General features: G+C 33.4%; 1 protein-coding gene across 2 annotated transcripts in view; it reads left to right on the top strand.

The window, feature by feature from the left end:
• Window positions 1-23,769, top strand: part of LOC126824627 (zinc metalloproteinase-disintegrin-like MTP4) — a 30,526-nt gene extending 6,757 nt beyond the window's left edge. The window contains exons 2-19 of one of the 2 annotated variants that reach the window (XM_050553893.2): window positions 6,720-6,925; window positions 7,425-7,514; window positions 8,117-8,261; window positions 8,494-8,617; window positions 11,190-11,274; window positions 12,125-12,199; window positions 12,374-12,525; window positions 13,070-13,119; window positions 13,516-13,627; window positions 13,907-14,077; window positions 14,585-14,720; window positions 14,945-15,064; window positions 15,238-15,289; window positions 15,806-15,955; window positions 16,279-16,452; window positions 17,049-17,189; window positions 19,814-20,575; window positions 21,511-23,769. In XM_050553893.2, coding sequence (XP_050409850.2) covers window positions 6,720-6,925; window positions 7,425-7,514; window positions 8,117-8,261; window positions 8,494-8,617; window positions 11,190-11,274; window positions 12,125-12,199; window positions 12,374-12,525; window positions 13,070-13,119; window positions 13,516-13,627; window positions 13,907-14,077; window positions 14,585-14,720; window positions 14,945-15,064; window positions 15,238-15,289; window positions 15,806-15,955; window positions 16,279-16,452; window positions 17,049-17,189; window positions 19,814-20,575; window positions 21,511-21,704 — 2,939 coding nt within the window. In that variant the 3' untranslated portion in view covers window positions 21,705-23,769. The remainder of the gene's footprint in view (window positions 1-6,719; window positions 6,926-7,424; window positions 7,515-8,116; window positions 8,262-8,493; window positions 8,618-11,189; window positions 11,275-12,124; window positions 12,200-12,373; window positions 12,526-13,069; window positions 13,120-13,515; window positions 13,628-13,906; window positions 14,078-14,584; window positions 14,721-14,944; window positions 15,065-15,237; window positions 15,290-15,805; window positions 15,956-16,278; window positions 16,453-17,048; window positions 17,190-19,813; window positions 20,576-21,510) is intronic. The other variant, XM_050553894.2, reaches the window with a different exon arrangement.
• The last annotated feature ends 105 nt before the right edge of the window (window positions 23,770-23,874 follow it).

Below are 23,874 nucleotides of genomic sequence, written 5' to 3'. Positions count from 1 at the left end.
ATGATGCAGAATAACCAACTTTCAAACCACTATCAACCCTGGACCAAAAACGGTCATCGTATGACGATGCTGATATGTCATTGTCATTAATATCGCGTGGACAAAATGCGTTTTTTATTTTGAGTAAATACACATTATTTCTAAAAGTACGAGATGTTTTGCACGTCTTGATGGCTGCAAATAATTAGTCATGGTTTTAACATTTCCTTTAGTATGTTACCCTGAATATCCAATTGTAATCTACACGGATATTAATGGAGTTCCCGTGGACAGAAAAATACCAAACACGACTTATAAGGGGTGAATCGATGTTATGCAGGTTCCCCGGTGTGCTGTAATATACAGTACCGATACCAGTTTTCCCATTTTGCTTTTACTGGTCATGTACCCAGTTGCCATACGTTAACCCTTTCTACCTCGACAACCAAGGTTTGTTTTTTCGTGTTCCTTTAACTTGCTTGAACTGAAATCGCGTAAATTGTGCTGTTGACAAATAAATTATATAACATGACCAAGATTTTTCGCTTTTATGCACGCATGTTATAGACATGTAACTCGGACAGGCGTATTATTTTATAAATCAAAGTTACATTATTTTAAATTCGCACGAAAGTGTAATCGTGTAATATTTTAAGCGCGTATATAAACCCATTCCTCGAATCTTCGAAATGCATAGGAGGTTTTTTACTGGAGGAAAAATTGCAGTTTTATAAAACAGATATTTTTAATACAAATCATTTCATTCGAAAAACATGGCGGTGTCACGATACGTTTCGGTTAATCTGACCTAACCTGACGTCACATCTCTTCTGGCAAAATGGAAGAAAGGCTGAAATTTTGATTTCTTTGGCAGGAATGGTTTTAACCAACCAGAAAACTGATTTGGATCCATCTGATTCATGCTTCGGGAATATGAATTGATATAGTGTTTTAATAACTTTAAATTATGATTCATATTTCTATTTTAATTTATGTAGACTCGAACTTGTATGACTCGTTATGGGATATATTAGGAAATTTAATACGTCATAGGACTGGTTTTCATATACAGTATAAATATACCTTTATAATGTCGAAGCATTCACTTAAAACAGTGTCATATTACACATTTGCTTGTCAACAGTCATTTCCTATATCTATTCATATTCATCCTTAAAACAATATGTGATGTTTACACGTCGTGTGTCGACCATTCCTATTGTTGTTATTTACGTTATCAAATTAATGCTATGCAACAGAAAGTCATACTTCCGTGGTCCATAACATACGCATATTTTTAAAGGTGTTCCTGCGGTTTTTGGCGATAACCTACCTTGATTAATTGGTAGCCGTTTTATATAACTTGGCGGAAAAGCCTGTAAATGTTTAAGATAATAGCAAAATCATCGTTTTTCATGCTTAGTAATACAAAAACATAATATGAAACACAATTACTATTTTATTTAAAGCGACGTTTCGTTGAGGGTTCTCTCAACGTTTTCAAGCAAATGATGAATTGCTAAATGCCGCTCAAAGAAGATTTATGCTTAGTGATGAGCAATAATACAAACCCAAACTCAAACTTTTCAGCTTTGTTTTTTTTTTAAAAAAGAAGTACGGGTGCAGAGATTGGCAATTTTAAAGTTTGTAGGTGCGGTGTCTGCAATATAGGTAAAAATGGACGTCAACAAACCTCACTTGGTTATGTCTGCTTCCTAAATCTAACAGATGTAAAGGTTTTCACCATGAGTTTTAATTAGTAGTATATAGGTAAAGATTAGTTGTAGGGAGGTTAACGAGTTGACTAAGATTTGTTTAAATTGTTTTAAGAACATTGAGTCTCGACATAATTATGCAGTTTTACAATATATGCTAATCTTTTACTTGTGTTTTTGTGTCTATAAAACATGTATGTGTTCTGCATGTTATGCTTTGTATTGCAAATATATGTTAAATATTTTAGATTGAGATACTGTCCTCGCCTCGTAGTTAAGTCTGTATTCTATTGTATCAAGGCTTGGTTTGTTGATTTTTGTTCGACTCTTCTATAGTAGTGCATCTTATGTATATTTGAATACTTATATCATGTTTACACACATCAGAGAACAATTACACTAGAACCTCCTTAATTATAGTATCCTAATTTGATGTCTCCTATTATCAGCGGTCTTTGTTACGGATACTTGAACATGTTTGTTAAAGTCGTGTCATATACCTACAACAAGTATACTTATTAAAAAATGAAATGGAGTTTAACGTCAACTTTTCTGCGCCTTGTGGGCTAATGTAGACTGACAAACGCCATGCAATGTGTTCTGACGGTAATTATTTCGAATTCCAAATGTCAAGGATTCTTGTACACGCACGTCAATTTTGACATGGGATCTTGATTTGTTTTGTTTTTTGTCGTTTTTTTTTTGGGGGGGGGGGGGCGTCCCATTTGCACGACTAGACGCTGTTCCTTGCCAAGTGAAACAACGCCAGAAAATCCCGTGGAACTTATTAAAACGATTGTTATTGGATAAAAACACAATCATCCAGTGCCTCAATGAGTATCGCACTGGCTCACTACCAAACGTCTCGTGTTTGATCCCAGTTTTAGCCAGAGAAACTTCCGCACTGCTTGCCATTGTCAATGGTGTTGGATAAACGACATAGCAAAAAGTGTCTATACATTTGGATGGGACGAAAAAAAACCCGAAATCAATCCGTATCCGCGTGAACATTGTAGCATACACGTAAACATAAACCCTTGGCAGAGGGGATTCGATGAATCACACTGAATTGAGTGAGCTCGTCTTTATTAGCTCGATTGCTACAGAAGAGAGAGAGAGAAATGGGGTTTAACATCCACTCGACATAAACTAGGTCATTTCGGGACTAACATATGGTTCAATTTTATTTCAATAATTCGCTTGCGTGTAGAGATCTTTAGCAGTGGGAGGAAACCGGAGGAACCGTAAAAAAAACACCAGGTTGGACAGGCGACCCTACTCCTTGTCACGTACAAGCGGGGAATCTTGCTACAGAAAAGTAGTACAGTAACCACCATTTCATTTATATAATCACCCCATCTTTTCTTTGTATGATTTTGAAAGGATTTCAGCGTTACGTTACCATTCACGTGATGTGCCAAACACTAAGGCTTGTGTGCGAGTATTCTTCCACCTTAGTAAAAATAAAATATTTACTGAGAAACTGAGATATCCCGATTAAAAAAAAAAAAAAAAAAAAAAAAAAAAAAAAAACCGAACACGCAATTTTCTCGCCATGAATACAATCTCGCTGGGCGTGCCTTGTATAAACAATATCATCGTTTTAAAATTCGAGAAAATTCTACTTTTCTGCACTGTACCAACCGGCAACCGTGCTAATGGACACGAGCATACACCATAATATGGTGCTATGTGGGAAATTTTACCAGGGCAGCAATTGAATTCCAAGTGTCAATTCCAACTGATTTTAAGTAATTTATATATTGATACGAAATAAAATAAGACTAACGAATGAATGAAATGGGAGTTAAAAGTCCTATTTTTCGGCAGAAACTGAGATATTGAAGACGCAAGTAAGGCTAACCATAAATAATCCTAAAACATTTGAACAACCATTATGAATTATTTTAAAGAAATTGTCCTGTAGTTATGGTTTAATGTTTAATCTGGGTGAAAGACTCTTAGTATATAAATTCGATTATTGTAAAATAACCAAGTAACATTGTTGATGAATAGCACTTGAATTATGCAATATGCCCCCATTCAGCTGTAACGATTATATCTAGATTATATATATTTAATGCAAATAGCCATTCAATATAAAACCTATGGAATATATCACGCCCGTTTATTGTGCATACAAGTTTGTATTAAGTTATTCGATATTGTATTTGTATAGCCTACACTGAGTAACTGAACGTCTGCACACCATAATTGTAAATAAAAATCTTTTAAAATAAGCTGTATTAAGCATTTATACGCCCCCCCCCTCCCAACCATCCACTGTCCATATACCAATTTACGGAGCTTATTTTCTTTTAACCGATGGCTTATTTAGCTATATTGTTTGAGCGGATGGCGTGCACGTGACAGGATGTGCTTACTCGCTCTATAACATGTGGAAAGACTTTCCAGTTATCTTGGTAGTTCGCATCACTATAATGGATTTACTTTTGTATGCATAGACCCATCTATAATTAGTAAATATATTAAAGGGGATGAAACATGTCTTCGTCTAATGTACATAAAACTCACATGTGATACCATCGAACATGATTCAAAGATTATCATTTCTAGAGAAAACATTAACCCATTTCTTGTTCAAATAAACCCCCTTTTTAAACCAAGAGTAACATCCCAGATCCTGTTACTGTTAAGATAAAAAAAATATAGTTCTATTATGAATAGTGGATGACTATATCCTTTTAGGATGAGTCAAACTTCATTTAAAGATTATTATCTCACTCTAGAACAGCAACCCTTTATTAAACGTTCCCATAGAAAAATGTTGTTTAAAGATCAAGTTCCACTCGGTTGCCCGAAACATATTCTTCCATATAAGGTATTTTAAATTTCTTAGAATATTATGTAGGATGATGCGTATGCGATAGGGTATGGTTATTCTTTCTGGAACACCTTGTAACACTTGCTACACGACTCACCTGTTAATACTGTGGCAAGCTCAATAATACCCGACTGGGCAGGTGGTCCTTCGTACAAGCACATGATCTATTGATCTACGATGCACGCAGTATTCACCCCCTTACCCCTAATCACTGGTCAGATCTAACTATTAAGGCAACTTGCAGATTTCGTCAAGGTCACGAGATGTAAACAGGACGAGGATTGTTGCCGAAGATTGTGGGTGTTAGGTAAGGCGAGGGTTAGAGTTAGGGTTAGCACTGGCCCTGTTTACATCTCGTGACCTTGACGCAATCTGGAGGTTACCTTAATATTTAGACGTAACACTAACCATTCACTAGTCAATCTTAAAAAAAAAACCCAAAAAACCCCCACATAAACGAACATTCATCTTCTGAGAAATATGAACCGGTTATTACAGCTTTATTGTTTTTTTCTAAACTCTACACTCTATTTAAGATAAAAACTTTCTAAGTATTTGGATATTATATTTCAGTTTATGCATTTTAAATTGTGTTCGGTTGGAGATACGTTCGTATACAGAATAAATTATGTTCAGAATTTAAAAAAAAAAAAAATAAAAGATAAAAAAGAAGGAAAAATCCAATGCAAAATCACTTTTGAATCTTTCCTTTTAAGCTAACTTATTTTGGGTTATTATATAACCAACACTATTAAGAATTATGTCATGTCTGTAGAAAATACATTGATTTCTTTTCATTACTGATAGAATATTAATATATGCGTCACTTAGAAATCTCTATAATGTCTACCCATTAAAATTAATTCAGTCCTCGTGATACGATAAGGTGAAGCAGACTTAGTAAAAAGAAAAGTCAACTATGCAACACAATTTCAGATTAAGTATAATAATGTTAATAATTCAAGTTTTCTTTCTGAAACAATATCACTCAGAAGTTTTTATGTAAAAAGGGTTCTTCAGTTAAACAAATTAGAAATTTCCTTAAACAGACGCTTTGGTATATATTCATTCTTTGGTATTCAAAACGTGTTTGGAATCAAATCTGAATAAGGGAACAGAAAACGTAAATAATACATGTATCATATAGACAGCAATTAGACAATTATTTCATGATAAATAAACGAATGAGAAAACTCGACACGGAGCTAATTTCTTCGTTAGTATTTGACTTGTAAATTAACTTTCCTGTTGAATGATCAACATAATTAAAGCCATTGAATTCTGTGTTTGTTAGTTTAACATTTTATATAAGGCCCCGACTTATGGCTTGACATTAATAGAATATGTTAAATGCTTGTAGGTTTTCAGTCAATAGAAAGGGGTTAAGTTTTATTTATTTTGAACAACAGAATGTGATATTTATTGAAATTACTAATGCTCTACAAGTTGTTGGTATGATAAACACGTAGTCAATCAAAGTCACGCCTCAGACTCTTAATTATATATTATTAAAGTTTGCAGAATAATTAAACTTTGTAACCCAGGACTTTATTTTTGTCATCACCAACCTCCGCTTTCCACAATTAGTTATACCACAGATGAAATTGCAAATGTGATAATTTTTATACCATCTGAACCAACAGTTGTGCTGTGCCCATCAACAACTAATTGTTGTTGATAGATAAACCAAGATATGCTGCTAGTGCTAGATGAACCAACGGTTGTATCTTGTTGCCCTTAAGTTGTTGTTGCTAGATGGCCCAACAGTTCATTGACGTTTCCAGATGAACCAGCATCTGCTTGTTGATACAAGATGAGCGTACAGTTGTTTGATAGATGAGCGTACATTTGCTTGTTGATGCTAGATGAGCCTACAGTTGGTTGTTGTTGCAAGATGGCGTACAGTTGGTTGTTGTTGCAAGATGGCTTACAGTTGGTTGTTGTTGCAAGATGGTGTACAGTTGGTTGTTGTTGCAAGATGGCATACAGTTGGTTATTATTGCTAGATGAGCTTCCAGCTGGTTGCTGTTGTTAGTAACGCGTACAATTAACTTTTGTGCACAATTGGTGATCAATTTTCCCAATAGATAAAATTTATATATTTAAACCCGTGTTTCATGTTGTCAATCAAAGAGAAACTCCCCCGTAGATGATTTAATATATAATTTTGAATTTTTCAGAAACTGCCCATGTACGAATTCTGCATAATTTCATTGGCTGTTCTTTACCCGACGTTCTACCAATACAGATCACTATAGCACATGTAAATATAACATCAGACTTACAGAGAAACTATGACGTATCACCTAAAGTCCGTGTATATACAATTAATCCTACAGAAAATGGCAATTCCGTGATCGTACCAGAAGAGTCCCAATTGTTAGACGTAAGTATCTACTATGTCTCCTCTTGCTACTCCACGAGATCCAAAAAGGCAATCAGCATTCATAAGTCAATAAATACCAAAAAAAAACTGGGGTTTAACCTCCTACTCCTTTGCATGACTCTATGAGTACACCGGTGAGCCCTGATTTTTCGTCCTAGCCGAACGACTAGAAGATTTTACTTGTCAGACCCTATTCCCTGCACCACTGTCAAGGCGGAAAAAATGAAAAATCAGTGTGTGTAATAGTACCACCGAGGTCTGTCGAATCGACATAAAGAGTAGTACTCCAGAAAGAGGAAGTCTAATGAGTTTAGGTTTTCATATGTATAACCTCCAGATATCAAAAATAAAACCACAAAAGCCAATTACTGTTTATATATATATATAAAAAAACAACAACTTGAAAGCCAATCGCAAAAATGTTTTTAAAATGGTAATGAAACAAAAACACTATCCATCACATTTTGATGTAATTCTGATTTAATTTATTTTATTTCAGGAAAATGTAGCATATCAAGATGTAACTTCTTTAATAGCAGTTCTTATAAAGTGTTCAAAACTAGAAGATGCAAAAACAGCTTTAGAGTTGGTTAGTTTATGTTATTCTCTTTATATATATTATATATTTTTTTTTCTAAAAATGGAATCCGAAGCAAAATAGTTTTTTAATTTTTAATTTTAATCAGTAGTCCACACTAAAATTGTGAACTGTATTTGCCCGAAGGTAGTATCTTTAGCATTTTCTGGTGTACAAAATCTTCTGGTCTGGTGATCGCGGGTTCGATCCCAGTGTTGGCCGAGAAAGTTCATCGGTATTTTCCGGTGTGGTTTCCCCTTGTCACCGGCGTAAGACGGAGGGCCTAACAAGCACAGGTGTCTAGTCGTTCGGATGGGACGAAAAACAGGGGTCATGTGCGCACATTGGCGTGCACGTAAAAGATCCCTTGGCAGTTGGAATTCGATATATTCAATTCTATTCAAGGAGGGGCAATAACTTATTTTAATAAGTATTATCAATTATTTCTGTCTCTATCCAAGGAGGGTTCTAATTAACTTATTAAATATTACTTTCCGTATTGAAAGGGGGGGGGGGCTATAACTTATTGACTTATATCATCCATTTCTGTCTCTTTTCTTGGAGGGGTCTAATAACTTATTGACTAATATCATATATTTCTGTCTCTATTCAAGGAGGGATCTATAAGGTATAATGGCAAAGAATATACGTTAAGAAAATCTCATCGATTCCGACGCGACGTAGATGAAAATGAAGGAGAAGAATATATTTTAAATGAGCAACCAGAATTACCTCCCCAAAATCATGATTATAAAGAAGGTGAGATGTTGATTTAATCCCAATGTTTACAGTTGAAACTGTTGTTGACAAGTTAAATTGATTCCGAAAATGACCCAATGGGCGCCGTCAGCGAGATTTTTTAAGGTTAGGGAGCGAGATCTTTAATATTGTTATTTCAGATAGAAACCCATCTATGTTGTATATTTTTTTTGTGGGGTGTTTTTTTTATTTAAATTGGGGGCAACGTTAAATGGTAATTTTCTAATTTCAGGAATATATTCAACAGAGACAAAACGTGAAGAAACAGTTGTAATAGCACCTTCACGTGTTAAACGACAGTTAAAGGAATATTATGTTGATATTATTATGACCATAGATTATTCAATATATAGATAGTAAGTTCTATTATATTACAATCTCCCCAATCTGAAACATGACTACCCTACTGAAGAATGCAAATGACAAACTGCGAAAATTTGGGCTGTTAAGTTGGATAAGTTGTCGAGATTCCGTCGTCTGAAAAACTATCTGGAAATAAGGAGAGTGCAGTGTAAAGCATGACGTGACTGTAATAATAGAAACACCCATCAATTTATTTTATTTTTATTTATCATATAGATGATACTTATTCCAAACAAAAATCGTTTCCCGTAAATTCGACTAACAAATGTTGCCATACATTAGTTTATTTCTATGTACTGTAGACTGTTCTGTACGTGATTCACCTCACTTAACAACTTTTCAATTATTTACTTTGTATTAAATAGTTCAAGAGTGTAGCATTTACGTGGGACTGTTATTTGTTCAAATTTGACATTTATTTGTAGAACTGTGACAGTTTCTCTACTCAAGTCTTTTTGTTATTTTAATTAAAACAATAAGAAATTGTTTTAACTAATAAATTGAAGATAATCATTAATCATCATGCGGGTTAAATGCAAATTTCGGAACATTCCGCAGACGATATAAACAAGAAAGCGCCACCTATAAGGGTTAGGTAAAGTATTATGATGGGCCCAGTGTTAATCTAATTGAATCCATGTCATAATTCTATGGAATATACTGCTTATTACTGAGCGACGTTTCGGCTATAGGCGTCTATAGTCATTATCGAAACGCCACTCAGTAATAAGCAGTAATTGTATTCCATAGAATTGTCACCTGTATATTCCAGTTCAGTTACTAAATGCCATTGAAACAATTTAAAAGAATCCATGTCACGAGATTTTTACCGTTGGCGTGTTGTTTATGCTGTCTTAATTAAAGATACATTATGTAAGATTTAGATCAAGAGCTAGCCTTTCTTGCTATAATAGTTCGAAAATACAATAGATAATGAAACAGGAATATGTTGAAAATTTCATTCAAATTACTGTATTGCGAGTGAAGATATTAGCCATTGAAGGCTTAACAAGATGTGTGCTTGATTGTTCGAAGATAGGCCTTGCTTCTCCAATTTTAATTAAATAAAAAAGTATGGCTGAACCGTTCTAATACTTAATATCGGAGATATCCGATGGCATTGAGAGTTGATTATGGTCTTGTCATGTTAATAAATGTCTAATTAATAGCTTATATAATATTTCAGGCCCAACGAAAGATCTGCAATTGGCAGATTTATCTCTTGCATAATGCATGTTTAAATTTTAAATAATCAGTTTAAGTACATTTTAGTGTGAAAAGTAATGACGACGAGTGGCTTTAACGGAACAATGATAGCATAATTCAAAGTTCTTTTAAGATGTCTTAAAATTTGCTTCAAAAAGTTTTCCAATTGTTCTAGCTTTCTTATATTTTTCTATGAGCTTGAAATGCTGATTATTACTGTGAATAATGGCTGGTATTTATCTAAGTCCCGACAAACGTGATGGTCCAAGGTGACGATTTACCTACAACACATGTTCTATATATTGACTTTACCCAGAGCTACTCTACACATCAAAGTCAGCTTTAAAAACTAAAACCTAATTCAACATACTTGAGTTTTACATCTATATGTGAACGTATTTGGAGAAGAGGAACGAGTTGTTTGACAAGAAACGCTTTGAATGTATATTCATAATTGTAAAGGAAATTATTCAACGGGCTACATTATAACTTTTGTTTGAATCAATTTGTTTGAATCAATTACTTGGTCATTTTCATCCAAATAATAATTGAGGAAAAGTAATAAATCTCATTAAGTTTTGTAATTATGAAAGTTGATATCTATTGAACAATCTGTTGATTTCTCTTCAAAATGAATTATGTATGTACTTTCAACTAAAATGTAACGGGGAAAAGATTATAACATATTTTTAAAACTATGATCGCCATTAGCCCTTTTCGGTCAATATTTAATATTTCACGGCTTAATCCATGCTTTAATTAATGTACTCAAAATGATTTAAAGATTTAGAATATAGGATTTAAAAAAAAACCTAAAAAAAACCCCAACTGTATAAATTATACAAACGTCAATAAGGATATTAAACTAAAATATATTCAACTAAATTTATTAATTATCACTCAAAATAGAATACTCAGTCACAATCGAAGTATGGACACCCATTAACATGCTTAATAAGGGCCCCCGGTACGTCTTATTCGGTCTTTTTAGAACAGCATCTTTATTGAACTGATTTTTAAAATTCAGTAAATGGTTTACAACATGACTAGATACATGATGTATTATATGTCCTAGATGTGACATAAGTGAACTAAACATTTTTCAAAACATTATTTAAATATTTGAAAATAGCCCGACAGGCATAATGATATTTTTTTTACAACCCAAACATCCATAAAAAAAACCTTATTATATTATGCAACAACGTGATCTACTTCCAGAACAATTGGAATATAAAATTGAATTATGAATAATAATAAACAAGAAATGAATGACTTTTACCATTACGGAGCATGTCACTATCTTTTATACTGTGTAGCCCAAGGATAAAATTTTACATTTGTATTATATTTTTCCAGTTATTATTTAAAGAGTACAGCAACAAATAAAGGAACTGATGCTATCAACAAGATACGATTGTATTATGCTATTATAGCTAACGGGGTAAGTTATTTTATTAATATAGGTGTGACGATTTTAATTTTCACATAATAAACTTTCTGTTCATGTCCAGTGTCATATCCGTACCTCTGATCGTGTGTGTATATCTCGTACCTCATTGTTATACTAGACTTCCGGACAATCTTTACAAAATAAATTCAAATTCAATTCAAAGCAATGTACTGGGGCTCCTAACCCCTCAATATGAACCTTAATTTTCAAAATGAATCTAGGGTCACTGAGCCCCGGGCAGGTGTCTAAGCATATGCTGTCCAAGTAGATATGGAAATGCTGGTTCTGGTAAAAATGGCGCACCAAGAAAATAATATGAATTTTATTCCAGCATTCATGTCATTATTTTTATAGAGTTACATCAATATTTTCTTTAAATTATATCATTTATTTCATAAAATTATATCATAATTTTCTAAAAATTATATCATAATTTTCTAAAAATTATATCATAATTTTCTAAAAATTATATCATAATTTTCTAAAAATTATATCATAATTTTCTAAAAATTAAATCATAATTTTCTAAAAATTGTATCATAATTTTCTAAAAATTATATCATAATTTTCTAAAAATTATATCATAATTTTCTAATAATTATATCATTATTTTCTAAAAATTATATCATATTTTTCTAATAATTATATCATTTTCTAAAAATTATATATATATTATTTATTTTAAAAATTATATCATTTATTTCATAAAATTATATCATTTTTTTCATAAAATTATATCATTTATTTCATAAAATTATATCATTATTTTCATTATTTTCATGTAATAAAATTATATCATTTATGTCGTAAAATTATATTTATTTTTCTCAATATTTTCTAGATGAGCCTACGATATAAAAATTTAGTAGCTGAGTTTGGTATAACTGTTCGACTTGTTGCTCTCGTAATATCCAAGGTCAGTTCATGTAATTGAGAGGGGTGCATCATTTTTGTTGTAAAGCAAACTTCACAAGTTCTATAGAAAACATTCAATCTTCAAAGAATATACCAACTTCTGTGTACGATGTAATTTTAAGTTTTAAAATTTGAAATATGTGTGTTACTTATCGATATTGTGTTTTTGTTGCAGACGTCAAATACTGCAAGGTGGACAGAAACCATACGAGAAGTCCACAGTCCACGTGATCAGGTCGATGCAGATACCGTTTTAGAAGATTTTAGGGATTGGGTTGCCTCATCAGATAGTTTACCTCAATATGACCATAACATGTTATTTACAAGGTATCAGATCAATAATGTTTTTAAAAGCATGCAGCGTATTTCGCGATTTCAAAATATTCATAGTCTGGCCTACCATGACCTCATTGTTATCTTTAAATTCTGGAATGGTGTACAACTATAGTGGCATTTAGCGACTGGAAAAACATTAACATAATACAATTCTTTATTACACAATCTTGATAACGACAAGGGAATACTCGTCGAAACGTCGTGCTTGTGTAATAAAACCTGTGATAGTTTCCTATTAAAAAAAAGAACCGTGTTTTGTTATGTCAAAGACATTCACGATAATTCACGAGAAAGAAAACCTGTATAATTATAAACTCCCGGAGTTCAACCTGACATATTAATTCACCTGGAAGAAAATCAGCTGTATATAGTTACATATTTATGGCCAGCTATTATGAACCCGGAATGTAATACGATTATCAGTTATTCAAGAGAATAACAATGTTTTGCGAAATCTGTTTAATACCTGTTTACAATTGGTCCTATTCAAATAGGTGTGTGAAATATTTGCTAAGCTCATGTTCTATTATTTCAGGTATGATTTATATTCAAAACAGAACAATATAAAATATAACTCCACTGCAGGTACGTCATTAAATATATTTGATTAATTTAAAGCAACCGTGTCCGATATTTTTCGGAAAATATCAATTTTTACGGCTTAATCCATGCAAATGTGTTCTTATACTGGTTATTTAACATTTAATTAAGAAAACAAAATCAAAATATTCTCCCGGGTTATAGATTCAGGCAGATTTCGGCAAACATAAATATGGCGGTGCATATTCCTATTACAGATTACAGATTTCTATATCGGTCAAATCACCCTCGGAGACTTTAATGTTGTTTTATTTACATTATATAGAGATTACGCATATACTAACGACCGAACAATTGATGAGATTAAGACGATTCACCGATCTGATTGCATAAATCTAATATATTGGTTGAATAATAATATTTTTATATACTTTACTTCAGGTTTAGCATATATTGGTGCAGTCTGTCAGACCACAGGACAAGCTACATCTGTTGTAGAAGATGAAGGCGGTTACCAATGTGTGGAAACGGCTACACACGAATTGGGTCACAGGTAAAATATTTTACTGAAACTGAATTTGTGTCCAGTGTTCAAATAGTTTTTTCATATCTGCTAGGTGCTTTCACAAATTCGTATTGGGGGCTAACAATGGTCCGGTTAAACTGTATCTCACGAATTGACATTTGCGGGATGAAGTACCTAGAGAATCAATATTTGCAATATGAAGTATCTAAAGAATTGATATTTGCAGAACAGAATTATCCTTCAAACGCCAAAAGAATTCCCAATATCTTTATTATGACGATGTGATTTATCTGTTACTTTTTTCAGTCTTGGTGCCAAACATGATGGTGTGACTAGTGGATGTAAAGATTCGGATAGATATATCATGACAGCCGGTTCCTATGATCATACTCCAACTACCCGAACAAACCCATGGAAATTCTCAACCTGTTCTGTTAGCTATTTCAGAAACACGTTAAAAACTATTGCAGCAACAAGGTAAGCAAGGTTCAATACAGAATACTAGCATAACATTGCAGTATTACCAGGAAATGAACCATTATTCGCAGCAATACCGGGAAACAGTCCATGTAGTATTACCAAGAGATCAATCATTATTCAAAACATTACCATGAGATAACCCATTTGGTTTAGCATCTCTAGAAAATGTATTATCTGTGCAGCATTACCAGTAAATGGTCTTTTGTAGTAACATTATAGCATTACCAAACAAATTGACCCATTCTTCGTAACATTACTAGGAGATAATTGGTGGGTTGGTCCTAGCATCACCAGGTGATATTCAATTGTTGGTGTATTACCAGAAGATCCACAGTATTACCAGATAACAAACTCGAGATTGTCATAGTATTAGAGGAGATGATTATTCATAGCATATAATCTACGAAAGAGCATATCGTTTTGAATATAATATAGCTGATCTGGGTGAGTTTGGGGCAATCAGAATCCTCAGTTTTAATAGTCACTATCCTCCTTTTTTTACAGCCGAGGACGACAATGTTTAAGCTTAGCACTAGCCAGTAGTAAGATACCTGATGTAACCAATATTATGCCAGGTCAATTATCAACACCTGATCAAACTTGTCAACATATTTATGGTTCCAGTTCTAGAATGTGTAAAGTAAGTACATGTACTATATTTCATGAACTTTCGCCTAGCAATTTTTGGCATAAAACTCATATTCCAATCAACTCCCGTTGGGTCGTTTCCACAAAAAGCAAACATGTGCCGTTATCAACTATCAAAAGACAGTCGACGAATTTCACAAAATCGATGAACTGTATGTTATTAATTTCGTGCATGGAGCCATTCCCTCTCATATTTAATGTTTTATTTTGTTGTAGGGTTTAGAATTCGGTAATCTAACCGATATATGTGTGTCGTTATTTTGTTTGGATCCTCAATCTGACGGCTCGTGCATTAAACAAGTTGCCCCAAGAGGAACGTCATGCGGTAACAATAAGGTAAGAATTGTCTAACCTTCATTATCTCCCATGGATACGGGTTATATCGCTGTTTTCAAAATATTCATATTATTGTTCACACATATATTCTTTTATTATACACCAATGTTGTAATCGAAGAAATGAATTTATATGGGAAAAAAATATTAAAATATCAATATTTCTTTTTTTAGTGGTGTATAGATGGAGTATGTGTTTACGATTTCAAAGCTCCAGCTCTAGACGGTAATATTTTTTGTTTTATAGCCTACTTAATAATTTGTACATTTCATTTCCAAAACAAATACTGTAATTAAATGTCACAAAAAAACTTATATAAACATAGTTTTTCGGTTATGATTTTTGAGAAGGTGGGGATATTTATAAAACATTATACAGGAAATGTTATAAAGGAAATATTGGCCGCGTTGGCTAAGTGAGTAAGACGTTGGCTCATTAACCTGGAGGTCCCGTGTTTGATCCCGGTATTGGCCAGAAATTTCATCAGGATTTTCCGGCATGGTTCCCCTTTGTCGGTGGTGCAGGACGAAGGGCTTTGAAAGAGAAAACGTATAGGCGTTCGGATGGGACGAAAAACCAGGGTCCTGTGTACACATTGGCGTGCACGTAAGAGAATCCTTGGCAGCTGGAATTTGATGTAAGATTATGCCGTTGCGCCCAGTCGTTTTCATTTATTAAGGGAGTATTATTCATGTGTTGTTTTTATTATTCATGTGTTTTTTTTTTTTTGTTTTTCTCTAGAATCTTGTCCATTTGGTGACATAACTGGTGTGGCATTTAATGGAGAAACATGTCAACAATTCGTCGATGGTTACCCAGCTTATTGTTATCAAGCTCTGGTGAGAGGGCGCTGCTGTTCGTCTTGTAAAAAACATTATATAGGTGTTTACGGTAAGCAATACTATGTTCATAACAAAATCCTGTTTTACTTAGACAAAAATATTTTTTATATATAAAAATACCAGATAGAGGGATCGGAAGAAATAATATGTTGGGGTTTTTTAACGCCAAGCTGGTATTGGGCGTGGCTCATGGTTATTGACGTTATAAAAGATAAATATATTTCTTAATCTCAGATTAAGATTCTGTTTATAACGGATCACTCAATTGATCTCCCTATTACTCCAGACTGGTAATAGAGGAGTAATTATTATGCAAAATAAACTCCAAACAATCCAAACGCACTTGTATTAGTTTATATTCTGTTTGTCCAGGTTGTGAATATGGCGATAAAGGTTACGGTTGCCAATCGAATGGCTGTGGTCTCAGAACTACTAAAGGTGGTAATTACAGCGAAGAATGTTGTGGAACGTGTAACTATAGAATACCTGTTCCATCAGCTACAACAGTACCAGTTACTACAGTGTCTACAACAACCAGTGCTCCTGGTAAGATGTCATTCATGTTTCTAATATTTATTAGATATTTCATTATAACGACCATCACAAAATCACATTCTACCCTCTGGTACCATTTTATAAAGAAAGTTGCCTCTTGTGAAATTTCCTTTTTTTTTCAGACCACATTTCGGTCATTTTTCTAAAACGGTTTTTTTTTCTGGACACAATAATCTAGTAGCAATATCAATACCATTATGAGGATACATTATTCGAGTATTAACACCCGGGTTTCGATTTCCAAGTCTTATCTCAAACAGTACAGCGTCAAAGTTATAAAAACAGGCCATCGCAACAGGGATGTAATCTGGGGACGCCAAGATTGTTCTGTCCTGTGCACAGGCACTGGTCCTGTGTTGTCTGAAGTTTAGATATACTTCCTACTGACTTCGTCGTGGGGAATTCCCTTTGCTTTGGCTCACATCGAAGAGATATGTGAATTCCCTTCATGTACCCGTGGGCCAGTCACACTATCAAACAACCTGAGAAATAAACAACTGGAATAAGCCCGTGGACTGACAATTTATTTTTTAACCCATTGACTTCATTGAAAGTTATTTGATTATAAGAATCGGTTTACCTTTCAGTTTGCGCAGACGACAAGAATGATATCTTTGGTGGAGCAAGTTGTGCAGTGGTCATAGGACATAGTCCAGAAATGTGTTATCTTTCTTCCGTGCGGGCTAGTTGTTGTTTATCCTGCCAGAGAATTAAAACCGTTAGTTCTTGTAAGTACATGCAGTTTGATAGAGTTACCTGTCTTAGTTAACAACACCTTAGAGTTACCTAACTTACACAAGTTATTCTTGTTTAGTTTAGAAGATAAATTTAGATTTAATCAGTCTCTAACCCTGATGTGTTTCTCCCTGTATAGTAAAACCTTTGTAATTAGTTCCCATACCTTTTAGATGTTTGATATGAAGGATCCACATTCACCAACTTATAAAATGTTTTTTGTTTTTAATAGTCAATTATCTTAGTCGGAAAAATATTCTAATAATACACAGATGTCCTGTAAAATAAATATTGCCGCGAATTTCTTTCAATAGGTTAATGGCTGTGGATCTTTCATTCTTAATTCCATTGTATAGTATTTCTTTCAGGAAGCTTTAGATTTCTCCTTCTGGCTACTTTCTGCCCTGTCCTAACTTACACCATAATCTGTCCCAGCATTCGTTTTAATGTTTGTACCCAATTATTTTCACAGGGTACATTAGTTTTTCGTAGTCTGCAGAAAGTTCAATTTTGAGGTACAAATCCACATTTATGAAAAATATATTTTTTGCTGGAAAATATTGAGCGGTATATAAAACCGCGTGCATTGTTTTTCCATGTCATTGTGTTGATCGGAAATTCTATTGGTACAAAAAACTATATATTATATCACGCGTACAAATTAAAGTTTAAAAAGATCATTTCCAATATTGCTTAAACCCTAAGGTTTATTTATCGAATATTAATCGCCATTAAATTATCAAAGAGAATTTCCGAGTTCAATATGTCTGTGTCGTTGTTTGTCATTATGCTAGTATCGGTGTCGTTATAGCAGTTATTTATTATAAATAGTTTTATATATTGAAAAAAAAAATTGTTTGGGTAAGCATGTCTTCTTGTTAATATGGCAGCAGACGAAATCAACAATAATTTCACCAATTATTTAGTCTTGTTATGATATCTTATTTATGAATTGTCTTTATTATTATATTTACTGTATGTTTATTGTGTTTGCATTGGTTTTAAAACTAAACATATTACATGTAATAATTCAGTCTAATAAGCACATGTAACGATCTGCACAATAGCACCCCATTGATCAACATAAAAACATTGTTCTCTGATATTTGATTAAACGAGGTCGTGTCGCTTGCTGTTATTTTGTTGTAACGGGAATTTCGAACTTCAGTAGCTATACGGAACGTCATACCATTGAGGGTAAATGAAGGCTCCCATTGGTAGACACTCGGGTAAATCGGAACGGACATCACGTTTCAAGGGTAAATCATTCCGTGGGTATATCACACTTTACACATGAGTATATAGCACTTTACACGTGGGTATATCGTAATTTACACATGGATGTATCACACTTTACACATGATATAAGACTTAACATGATACATTGCACTTTACACATGAGTATATAGCACTTTACACATTGGCACATCGTACTTTACATATAGGTATGTCACCCTTTACATGATACACATGAGTACATATAGCACTTTACACGTGGGTACATCGTACTTTACACATGGGTACACCGCACTTTACACATGGGTATATCGTACTTTACACATGGATGTATCACGCTTTACACATGATATTTGACTTAACATGATACATTGCACTTTACACATGAGTATATAGCACTTTACACATTGGCACATCATACTTTACACATAGGTATGCCACCCTTTACACATACTTTACATGATACACATGAGTATATATAGTACTTTACACATATATGGATCGCAAATTATAAATGGGATCACACTTTATGCATGAGTATTTAGTACTTTACATATGGGGTACACCGCACTTTACACATAATTATATCACGCTTTACACATGGGTATATCGCATTTTACACCGGTAAATCGCTACGCAAATTTTCATACCACACCTGATATTGGTGTTCCCAACATGCGTACATCGAACGTTACATTGGCGTACCACACACGCACACACCCGCACACACACACACACACAAACGGTGCTGGAATTCAAGTTTCTGATTTAAAGAAATTGGGCGAAACCGGAAGGCGACAAAGGAACAGTTTATAGATTTATTTGACTGTCAACTTTAAACGCTATATTACCACTGGATCTAATGATTTTGATATCTTTTCATTCAAGAACTCTTTAGCGCAAAAACATTGAGAATTATTTAATGATTGTTTGTACTTATTGTAGCTAAATCAGCACCCGTATCGTATTCTATAACATATTATTTAGAAAGTTAATAATTGCGGAATAATCATATCAGTGTGTTATAGCATGTATGTGTTCTCATATCTACTGTTTGAAGTATTAATATCCCTTATTTAAATAACGCTATATTCTAATACCTATATCTGCAAAATATGTTCTTATTTAATATATTTATATACAGTGTGATGCATCTTGATATTCTACCATGTCTGTGCATACTAATTCCTAATCTTAACATGCCCTGATATAACTGATGTTTCTTAAATTTGGCTTAATTTACAACAAAATATTATATTTTAATGTAATGTAATAAAAAAAATAATTTAAAATTTAAAATTATTATCTAAAAAAAATATCAGTTAGATTATTCTTGTAGATAACTTATTAATTATTTTATGCCCCCCTCCTATTGCTACAGATTGTCCTTACGGTGATAAAAACAAAACATGCCAGATCGGAGAATGTGGTTACAAACAATCGAATGGAATCTACTACGATATAGATTGCTGTGCAACATGTAACTACACAGGAGGAGTTCCGGATCCACCATCCACAACAACACCACGTGCGACCACAACTACAGTTCGACCAACAACAACGACTAGAACAACCACGACAACGCGACCAACAACAACTACCAGAACAACCACGACAACTCGACCAACAACAACTACCAGGAGAACCACGACAACTCGACCAACAACTACCAGAACAACAACTACCAGAACAACAACAACTCGACCTACAACAACTACCAGAAAAATCACGACAACTCTACCGACAACAACTGTCAAAACAACCACGACAACTCGACCAACAACACGTACAAGAACAACTACAACTAAGGGGACAACCGCAACCACCAATCCAACGACAATTCAAACCCCCAGAATGCTTACATCACGTACATCCAGTACCGGTACCATTACCACGACTATGGCACCTTCGGCAACTTCCCAGTTCTCCATGACTGGAAATGACGTTCGTTCAAGCACAACTGAGAAGAATGTTCCTGCTAATGAGTTGACCACCCCGGCACCTTGTGTAGAAATAACAGCAGCTCAGAATGAAAGTTGTGTTGAAGTACTTCTACAAGGCGGGCGACAATTATGTTATAATACCACCATTTCCTTCCAATGTTGTCAGATTTGTCTTAGATTACGAGATAATAACAAAGCAGGTAATAAAATATAATAACACATACAACACATTGGGATTACAAATGTGGGTCACTGCTACTGAATTATTAACTCCCCTGTCATTCCTCATTACATACTACAAGTGTTCACAATGACATTCATGTTCACACTCAAAGATATCCCGATGTAAGGTTTACCAAATACTTGTCCATATACAAAACAAAAACATCAAACGAAAGGTTCTTATACTCTGTAAAGTGTTAATAATGTGGAGATAGTAATGTGTTTAGATTTAAAACCAGCAAATGTTGTACATAGTTTAATAGTTTGTATACCAGACACTATTGTCTGGTCTTCCAACTATTTCTGATCATTTACAGACTCTTTTAGACAGTATACAATCATTGCGTATTCGTAAGTGCAGGAGAATCGCACTTTTGTTTGTTTAATTTTCGATTTAAGTTCTATATTTATTATACCACGGTATGAACTGCGCCTTTTGCGCATGGGCGGATTTACCATTCGGATCTGGTCGAAATTATTATTTTTGTAGATTGGTACTACTTGCTATTGCAAGTCGTTGCTAAGAAAAAAAAGTCGCCTTTCCCGGTTTCGAATCGCTTGTCCAAATCTGTGACCATTCTTTTGCATTTATTTGAATGTGTCTGGTGTTTTCAAATTCCCTGTGGTTGTTTGGTTCAAATTTATAAAAGAAAGAAAGAACCAAACCAGTGACCTCGCCCGTATGGCGAAGATTTGTCCTATATGTCTTATTTGTATTGGTGTGGCAGATTGTGTACCAGAAGAAAAATATAATAGGAACATGGAGGACAATGTGGTAATAGATTCTGCACATCCTTCGCTATGTTTCTCAATAGACAAACGAGAAATAACACATTAAGTTTCAATATTATCATTATTCTATAATTTATCAAGTATTTTTATTTCATAATCATATTTTTTTTTATTACTTTAGTCTGTCCTTACGGGGATCGTAGTAGAGATTGTCGTGACAGAATAGATGCTGGTGAGCCGTGTGACAGATTAGGGGAAGAATGCTGTCACAGCTGTACTGTTAATAGTGGACGAAGAACTAGTGGTGATTCTATATTAACTCTCTCTTTAGTGGTATTAATAGCAGTATTCTGCACGTCAAATTACAACTTATAATTTAATGTTTTAACATTAAAATCGTTTCGTAAAAAGAGATTGGTCAAAGTTTGTTGCTAGTAAGAGGGCGTTGGAAAAGGTGAAGTTTATTTTAAAAAGTAAAATGGTGACCTTGATAACAAATTATTACTTGCTTGAATACAGTAAGAGAATATTCTTCGAAACGTTGCAAAAATAAATTAGTAATTGTTCTTCAATAAGCATGTGTTATAGTTTATAACTAATTTATCTGTGATAAACGCATGAATTTGTTGTTGTGTACATTTCGTAGACTTAGAGCATTCGATTTCAAGATGTTAAGTTGTGATTTTTATTAAGGAATTTTTAATACCAGTCCCAAATAATTTGAATAAGTTCCCAAGAAAATGTTTGGTCGTCGTGTTCTACATTAATTAGTCCCTTTCCTTGTTGTTCGTTTTGTCAGTCAGTCAGGTTGACTAAAATCACCGCTGGATCGGAATCAAACATATCATTTCCATTAATAAATGTATATTAGTAATGTTTTTCAATTTCAACGCATCAATAAAAGTATATTAGTAATGTTTTTTAATTTTAACGCATTAATAATGTTTTTCAATTTCTCAACATATAACTCTCTAGGTGGGGTTATTTTTATTCCGTTATATTGTCAAAATTTTATTCATCCATTTTTATATTCATCCATTTAATATTTTATTCACCCCTTCAATCATTCCGTTGCATTGTAAGTACAATTCATTTAGATTTTGACAATGAGCATTAAAGTGTTCTCTGCCTTCAATTAAAAACAAAATCACATTTTAGTGACATTTTAATGAAACATTTGTATCTGATTTTAGGTCTTCATTTAAAACAAAATCACATTTTAATGAAAATTTTAATGAAAAATTGGAACCTGACTTTTAAAGTGTTATTTTTGTTAATTTTATTATTATTATTATCATTATTATTGTATGAAACTCATAACTATTGTAAATACGCATGTACATTATTGTAAATAGTTCATATCATAAAGATTATTTAAATATTTCATCGAACAAATTATTATGCAAATTATTTTAATAGATGCCATAAATTATATTAATATATACATGGGAACCAACGAAATGTTATTTTAAAGTTGAAAATATTAAAGAGTCGATAACACGCTGTGCTGGTGAAATTATTAATGGTAATCTAGTCATTACAAAATTAAAACATGATACCGCTGAATATGATTCTGAATCATATGGGTTGAATGTTTGGATATTTTGCTACTCCGCGAATCTATTTACATAGTCCAACCTCGTGGGTTTTCTCCGGGTCCTCCAGTTTCCTCCCACTGCTAAAGACCCCTGCAAGCGAATTATTGAAATAAAATTGAACCATATGTTAGTCCCGAAATGACCTTGTTTGTGTCGGGTGGACGTTAAACCCCATTTCTCTCCCTCTCTATTTACACAGAATAAAGTCATTTTGTAATTAATTGAGAACACTTTGGTGAGTTCTGACCAAATAGTTCTTATTGCTATTAAAAAAAATATAAACGATTACCGAAATCCATTATTGTAATATAGTGATAATACCGACGAAGGGCGGGATGGTTTGTTTTTCATATATGAAAATAACTAAAGCGCTTAGATTCAATTTGGTTGAATATAAATAAAGACAAACTGGCAGTCATCCAAAATGAAAGCCATGCTGTGTTTCGTATTTTACCTCTAAAGTTTTCCCACTGTGTTCTTACATCTGATTTATGCTGAATTTACCGACTTCGGAAAACAGTAGATTTTCACTCTCGCAGTAGAATAAGTGAAGCTGACGAGTGGAGTGATAAAAAACCTGATATAAATCAGACGAAAATCGCATGTGGTTAGCTTTAGATAAAAATTAATGTGATACATTGAATTATAATATTCAAATTGTATATGATATTGGTATAATGTATAATGTGATACATTGAATTATAATATACAAAATGATATTTGTATAATGTATAATGTGATGCATTGAATTATAATATACACATGATAGGCCTATTTGTATAATGTATAACGTGCATAATTGATATGCACAAAATAACAATAAATATCGAATAATAAAATTTGTTGTGGTTTCTTTTCTGTGTGTCCCAGCGTTGGGCGAGAAGGTTTATCAAGGGACAACGTATAGTCGTTCGAATGGAATGAAAAACCGAGGCCCCGTGTACACA

The sequence above is a fragment of the Patella vulgata genome, chromosome 6 (genome assembly GCF_932274485.2).
Source record: "Patella vulgata chromosome 6, xgPatVulg1.2, whole genome shotgun sequence".
NCBI lineage: Eukaryota > Metazoa > Mollusca > Gastropoda > Patellidae > Patella > Patella vulgata.
This window is presented reverse-complemented; position numbering and strand designations above follow the sequence as displayed.